At 42.8% G+C, this 7,926-nt stretch overlaps 1 protein-coding gene across 1 annotated transcript in view; it reads right to left on the reverse strand.

The window, feature by feature from the left end:
• The window catches only part of EMWEY_00032110 (hypothetical protein, conserved), a gene marked incomplete at both ends in the record, with an annotated part of 6,860 nt that extends 3,765 nt beyond the window's left edge, over positions 1-3,095 (reverse strand). The window contains 4 exons of the mRNA XM_013478399.1: positions 1-43; positions 178-744; positions 1,223-1,480; positions 1,719-3,095. The exon at positions 1-43 is cut by the window's left edge and continues 1,203 nt beyond it. Of these exons, the coding sequence (XP_013333853.1) occupies positions 1-43; positions 178-744; positions 1,223-1,480; positions 1,719-3,095 (2,245 nt within the window). The remainder of the gene's footprint in view (positions 44-177; positions 745-1,222; positions 1,481-1,718) is intronic.
• Positions 3,096-7,926: the final 4,831 nt, after the last annotated feature.

Below are 7,926 nucleotides of genomic sequence, written 5' to 3' on the forward strand. Positions count from 1 at the left end.
GCTGCTCCATGCTGCAGTCTCTACGAGCAGCCTCCGCTTCTTTCTGCAAAACAGCAGCAGCAGCAGCAGCAACAGCAGCAGCAACAAACACATCAATCCAACAGCAGCAACTACAGCAGCAACTACAGCACCAACTGCAGCAGCAGCAGCAGCAGCAGCAGCAGCAGCAGCACTAACCTCTCTAATTGCTGCCTCATCTAGACGTCTTGTGAGGTCTTGCTGCCTTCTCTTGAAGTCTTCCTGCTGCTGCTGCAGTTGCTGCTGCTGTTGCTGCAGCAGCTGCTGCTCCTGCTGCAGCATTTGCTGCTGCTGTTCAATATTAGAATATTGCTGCTGCAGTTCTTGCTGCTGCGTCTCTTGCTGTCTTTGAAATTGTTGCTGCTGCTGCTGCATATCTGCTTCTTGCTGCTGCAGCATTAGCTGCTGTTGCTGCAGGTCTGCTTCCTGCTGCTGCAGCTGCTGCTGCTGCCTCCGTAGATCGTCCTCTCTTGCATCAAGATCTGCTTGCTGCTGCTGCAGCTGCATGCGCAGATTATTAATTTCTGTCTCTTGCTGCTGCAGATCTAATTCGCGTTGCATTAGCTGCTGCTCTTGTTGCTGTAGCTGCTGCTGTTGCTGTTGCTGCTGCTGCTGCTGCTGCTCCAACTCCTGTGTCTCTGCACGCAGCTGCTGCATTGCTGCATCAAAGGCGAATTGCTGCTCTTGTAGCTGCAGACGTTCTTCGTTCAATTGGTAACGATCCGCCTGCGGTGTATACGCAGCAGCAGCAGCAGCAGCAGCAGCAGCAGCAGCAGCAATTAGCAGCAGCAGCAGCAGCAGCAACACGAGGATGATTAGCAGCAACAGAATAAGCAGCAGCAGCAGCAGCAGGAGAAGCAGCATGATCAATATTAACAGCAGCAAGATGACGATTAGCAGCAGCAGCAACAACACCACCACCACCACCACCAACAGCAACAGCAGCAGCAGCAGCAGCAGCAGCAGCAGCAGGACATACATCTAGTTCTTTTTGTTTTTGATTAACAGCAGACTGTTTATCTTCTATCTCTTTTTGCTGCTGCAGCAGCAGCAGCTGTGTCTTATTTGCTTCCTGTCTCCTTTGCTCTGCTGCTGCACACCATGTCTCCTTTTTTTTATTAAATGTTTGCTGCTGCTGCTGTAATTGTTGCTGCTGCTGCTGTATTATCTGCTGCTGCTGCTGCTGCTGCAGCTGGTCCCCTACTAGCCGCTGCTCTATGGCGTCGCGCTGCTCATTGAATTTACGCTCTATTAGCAGCAACTCTTGCTGCTTCTGCTGCAGCTCGTGCTGCTGCTGCTGCAGCTCATGCTGCTGCTGCTGTAATTGTAGCTGCTGCTGATGTAGCTGCATCTCTTTTGCATGCTGCTTCTGCCGCTGCTGCTGCTGCTGCTGCCTCTCCCCCTCTACTCGCCGCAGCAGCTGCTCGTACTGTGCCTTCTGTCTAGCCATAAAAGAAGCAGCCTGCACGCACAGACACAGACACACACACTTGCTGCTGCTGCTGCTGCTGCTGCTGCTGTTGGTGCTGCTGCTGCTGCTGATATATGTGTGTGCGTTTTATGTATCTAAGATGATTTGCTGCGGTTGTGTCTCTTTGCTGCTTCTGCTGCTGCTGCTACTGCTTCTGCTGCTGCTGCTTCTGCTGCTGCTGCTATTGGGGTGTACGTACACTGCAGACACAGACGCTGTTCTCCCTTACGGTAGCCGATACACTCCTCATCGCGCTGCTGCTGCTGCTGCTGCTGCTAGTTGTTGCTGTTTGGTGCTGCTGTGTAGTTTGCTGCAGATCTGTGGCTGCTGCTGCTGTGTCTGTTATAGCAGCAGCAGCAGCAGGGCCCCTCAAGTGCAGCGGCTGCTGCAGCAAGGACCCTCCGCCGTCTGCTGCTGTTGCTGCTGCTGCTGCTGTTGTGCTGCTGCTGCCAATAGCGCTGCTACTGCGCAGCCGCTCAGTAGGGGCGGGGGGGCCCCGGAGGCTCCTTGATCTATTCAAGATCCTTTCTGCTGCTGTTGCTGCTGCTGTTGTTTCGCTGCGCAGCTGCAGCAGGGGGCCCCCTGAGGGGCCCCCTATAGTATTGTCAACAAGGGGGGCCCCCAGGGGGCCCCTTAACTGAATAGGGTCATCGGCATGCATGCGGCGTAGCCCTAAAGCATTAGATGATGAACCTAATGCATGCAAATACTGCTGCTGCTGCTGCTGCTGCTGCTGCTGCTGCTGCAGGTCAAAGGTAGTGTTAAGGGAGTTTCTGCTGCTGCGGCGATGACGACGACGGCGTGCTGCTGCTGCTTGTGTAGGGAGATCCGTGCTGTCTGCTGCTGCTGCTGCTGCTGCTGCTGTTGTTGTTGCTGCTGCTGCTGATAAGGATGAGCCCATCTGCTGCTGCTGCTGCGACTGATTAGAGAAAGAATCGTCAAAGTCTGCTAGCAGCATTTGCTGCTGCTGCTCTAGCTGCTGCTGCTGCTGCTCTAGCTGCTGCAGTTGCTGCTGTGTGGTGCTAAGAATAGCGCTTGTATGAGCCCAATTAGGCCGTGTTGCTGCTGCTCCTGTTCCTCCTGCTGCTGCTGCTGCTACTGCTGCTGCTGCTGTTGTTGCTGCTGCTGTTGTTGCTGCAGTACCTACAAGAGGAGACGCATAACCATCAGAGGTTGCATGCGAAGATATACCTCCTGTAGTAAGAGAAGCAAATCGCGAGTTGCTGCTGCTGCTGCTGCTGCTGCTGCCGTTACCATGCTGCTGTGCTGCTGCTCCTCCTCCTGCTAATGCTGCACCTGCTGTTGTGTTTATACCTCCAAGGTACCCATATATGGAACCATTAGGACCCTCATGTGGGCCCCCTGGGGCCCCCATTAGGGCCCCCTGGGGGCCCCCTGGGGGCCCCAAGGTCGACGCATGCAGCGGCTGCTTATCAAAGCGGTCAGCCCTTGGGGGGGGGCCCAAGACACTAGACTGCAACTTAAGGGAAGAAAGAGAGAGCTGCTGCTGCTGCTGCTGCTGCTGCAGCGGCTGCTGCTGCTGCTGCTGAAAGTACGACAAAGGAGCTCGAGGATGAGCAGGGGAACGGACAGATGTAGTCGTCATCAGCAAACCCTAAACCCTAAACCCTAAACCCTAAACCCTAATGTATACTATGGAGGGACCCCTTTTCCTTAAGGTGCCCCTCCAAGTGTGCAAGGGTTTAGCAGCAGCAGGATTTGCTGCTGCAGTTGCTGTCGATTATGTTCTGCTGCTGCTGCCGCTGCTGCTGTTCCTGTTGCTGCTGCTGCTGCAGCTGGATGTTGCTGCGCCACCAAGTAATAAACAATTATAACGAGTCAAAGACAAGAAAGAATTAATGGTGGCACGGAGAGGGAGCAGCAGCAGCAGCAGCAACACCAGCAGCAGCAGCAGCTGCTGCTGTGGTGTTGCTGCAGCAACTGCTGCTGCAGCAGGGGCAGCGTCAGGGAGGGCCGCAAGAAACCTGCTGCAAAAGGAGACAAAAAAGAAGAAAGAGGCTATAATTAAACGGATTGCAGCAGCAGAAAGGAGTTGTTGCTGCTGCTGCTGCTGCAGCAGCCCCGCTGCTGCAGCCGCTGCAGCAAAATGGTGTGTTACTGGGGGGGTGGGGTTGTTGCCTCCTGTTCTTAGTACCCATATGCCCCCCTAGTGCCCCTGCAGGGGCATTTTTTTCCTTCTTTTTTTAATTAATATATTATTTATTTATATTTAATTAAATAATATTATTTATTTCTTCTTATTAATAGGAGAAAAAGGGTACCAGCTGCAGCAAGCGGCCCCTTAGGGGCCCCTAGCTACTAGCAACAACAGAAAATAATTGCTAACCGAGGGGGCCCCCCAAATTAGGAGGGGGCCCCCCTATTAAGAAATAAATATGTAATATTTATACTAGTAATAAAATAAGCTTAATGACTAAGAGAGATAATATTGTATAAAGGGGGAGGGGGAGGGGCCCCCTGTAAGAGAGGGGCCCCTATTTACATGGGGGGCCTAATTTAGATCGGGGCCCCAGTTTAAATGGGGGCCCCTAAAATAGTTATGCCGGTACCCTTTTTAAAGAACTATTTATAAGGGGCCCCCAGGATAGTACCCTCATTAAGACACGAGGGCATCCATCTAGTTAATAGGGCCCCAGTTGTTCACCCCTTGGGGCCCCCATTAATAAGCTAGAGGGGCCCCTTATTAAGACAAGGGGACCCCCTCAAGACAGAGGATTCGTCCTTCAGTAAGGGGGCCCCTAGCTAACACAGAGAGGCTCTTATTAACATATGGGTGCCCCCGCCAGGAGAAGGGCCCCTTATAAGGAGAGGGGGGTCTATAATAGAGAGAAAGGGGGCCCTTATAAAGGGAGAGGGGGCCCCTACAATAGACGATAAAAAAGGATACAGAGGGGGCCCCCCCTTAATTGGTACTTATTTTGCAGCACAAACAATTTTATACTAATTAATTATACTAATATACTAATAAATAAATAAATAAATAAATAAAATAAATAAATAAATAAATAAATAAATAAATAAATAAATAAATAAATAAATAAATAAATAATAAAAAAATATCTTAATGTGGCTGTTTATATGTTTGTTTTTTTTTGCTGTCTCTATAAGACATATAAATATAAATATAAATAAATATATTTATTTATATTTATTTATATATATATTTATTTATATTTATTTATATATATATTTATTTATATCTATTTATAATATATTTATTTATATTTAATAAAAAAAAAGAGAGAAAAAAGGAAGAAAAGAGACAGCAGAGGAGGGCATAGGGGCCCTCTAAGGAAACACGCTGAGGGTTTAGGGTTTAGGGTTTAGCGGAAACCCTTAGATGCGGTATTTATCCTCCCTGCAGCAACAGCAGCAGCAGCAACAGCAGCAGCAGCAGCAGCAGCAGCAACAGCAACCAAATAAAAAAAGACAAACAAGAAGGAGACAGATAAATAAATACAATAAAGGGAGACATATATAAAAAAAGAGACAAAGGAAGAAAGAGAAAAAGAGACAATAAGAGAGAAAAGGAGACAGATAGAGCCAGTAGCAGAGACAGCAGCAACAGCAGCAGCAGCAGCAGCAGCAGCAATAACAGCAGCAACAGCAGCAATAGCAGCAAAACAGCAAAAAACAACCAAAAAAACCCCAATAACGCACCCACCACCACCAATCAACAGCAGCAGCAGCAGCAGCAGCAGCAGCAGCAACAGCAGCAGCAGCAGCAAGAGCAGCAAGAGCAGCAAGAGGAGCAGGAACTAACAAGGGTTTAAATGGTAATCTAGTAGCAGCAGGAGAATATTCTTTAATAAGAGAAGAAAAAAAAAGAGAATTAATATTTTCTTGTATTTCTTTATTATATATTATTTGTTTATCTAAATAACGATGACGAGATAAAGAAGAAAATATAAGTATTAAATATAAATGCACATTATATGCTATATGCATTATTGGATGCATTGAATATGTTGGACGTATATGTATATGTATAAATAAATTAATCATTAATCAAAAAAATAAATAAATAAATTAATTAATCATATAAATTAACAGATAAATAGATAGATTGATATATTTATAGATAAAGAAGAAATATATTCATAATTTATATTTACGTGTAATATACGATATACGTAATAACCTACGTAACTTATACAACCTGCATATACATTTACATAAATAAATAATTAGTAATTAGTTTTTTTATTTATTTAATTAATTAAATAATATATTTAATTATCTATCTATCTATCTAACTATTATTAAGAAATATATTCATAATTTATATTTACATGTAATATACGATATACGTAATAACCTACGTAACTTATACAACCTGCATATACATATACATATTTATTTAATTAGTAATTAAATAATTTAATTAATTAATTAATTAACTAATTAATTAGTATATTTAATTATTTATTTATCTATCTAACTATAATTAGGAGAAAAAAGAAGAAAAATATTCATAATATATATTTACATGCAGTATACTGTATACATAATAATCTACGTAACTTATACAACCTGCATATACATATACATATATAATTAATTAATTAGTAAATAAATAAATAAATTAATTAATTAACTAATTAATTAATTAGTTTATTTAATTATCTATTTATTTATCTAATTATATTTTATTTATTTTATTTATTTATATAAAAAAAAAAGAGAAAAAAAGAATAAATATATTTATAATTTATATTTACATGTAATATACGATTTACGTAATATATACAACTTGCATATACATATACATATATTATTTATTTATTTATTTATTTATTTATTTACTTAACTAATTAAATAAATTAATTAAACTAATTATCTCCTTTTTATCTATTTAATTTATATCTATTCTTTCTCTCTGTCCGTATATATACAAGTACTCTCCTGCTGCTGCTGCTGCTGCTGTTGCTGCTGCTGCTGCTGCTGCTGCTGTTTACCTGCTGCAGCACCAAATAGAATAGAATGAGAGACACTTGGTCCCTTAACAGCACGAATAGACCAAGCCTTAGTCCCCTGCAGCAGCTTTGTTAGCTTAGACTCCTTCTTTTTTGCTGCTGCTGCTGCTGCTGCTGCTGCTCCTTTTGCTGCTCCTCCTGCTGCTGCAGACAAACAAACACAGCAGCAGCATAATACCAACATAAATACTGCAGCAGCAGCAGCAACAACAGCAATAACAACAAGACACAGCCACAACAACATGTACAACTCCCTACAGCAACAGAAGCAGCAGCAACACCAGCAGCAGCAACTGCAACAGCAACAACACCAGCAGCAGCAGCAGCAGCAGCAAACTAACCCCCCTTAGGGGCCTCAATCTGCTGCGTCATTGAATTATCTTTAAATAAATAAAAAGGAAAAACAAAAAAAAGAATATAATGGGGTGTATAGGGGGCCCCTAGGGGCCCCCCTTCGCTGCTGCTGCTGCTGGTCTGTGGTCAGCTGCTGCTGCTGCTGCTGCTGCTGCTATTATGGTGTGCATGCAGACCCAGATAAGAGGAGAAGACATAATAATTTATTTATTTAATTAATAAAATAATATTTAATTTATTTTATTTATTTTATTGTTTTTTCTTCTTCTTTTTCTATCCCTTAGTGGTGTGTATATATGCATACAGACACCACGTCAGCAGCAGCAGCAGCAACAGCAACAGCAGCAGCAACAGCAGCAGCCGTGTTGTTAGTAGTGTACTGTTACTATTAATACATATATTATCTATTTAATATAAATAAACAAATTTATTTATTTATTTATTTATTTATTTATTTATTTTTATAAATAATTGCCAGCCCCAATTATAATGCATGCAATCGAAGACAGCGAAGAAAGAAAGAAGACAGCAGCGCATGCATCTCTTTTTGGGGCTTTTTTCTTTCCTTAACGAACTATTTAATTAAATAATTACTCCTATATAGGCAGCACTCTTATTACCTGCTACCCTAGCTAGCTATAGCTAGCCAGCTAGCTATGGCTAACCAGCTAGCTAGCATAGCTAGCCGTAGGTACACGTAGCTAGCTGTAGCTAGCTGAATATAGACGTAGGAGGCCGTCCCTGTTTACAGGTATATACAGCCAGCTGGTAGCTAGCTGTGGCTAGCTGTGGCTAGCTGTGGCTAGCTGTAGCTAGCTGCAGGAATAGCTAAAGGCAGAAATAAATAAATAAATAAATAGGAAATAGGAAAGGAAAAAAAAAAGAGGAAAAAAAAACAAGAAGGGAAAAAGCCCCAAAATGCATGCAGTGTTAATAAGAAAGAAGTTTTCTTTGTTTTGTTTGTTGGCTAATAAGAATACACTAAAAAGGAAATATATACAAATATATTTATTTATTTATTTTTAATTAATTATAATTAATTATAATTAATTATAAATAATAAATTAATTAATTATTATTAATTAA

This window comes from Eimeria maxima, genomic scaffold (assembly GCF_000499605.1).
Source record: "Eimeria maxima Weybridge genomic scaffold, Emw_scaff412, whole genome shotgun sequence".
Lineage (NCBI taxonomy): Eukaryota > Apicomplexa > Conoidasida > Eucoccidiorida > Eimeriidae > Eimeria > Eimeria maxima.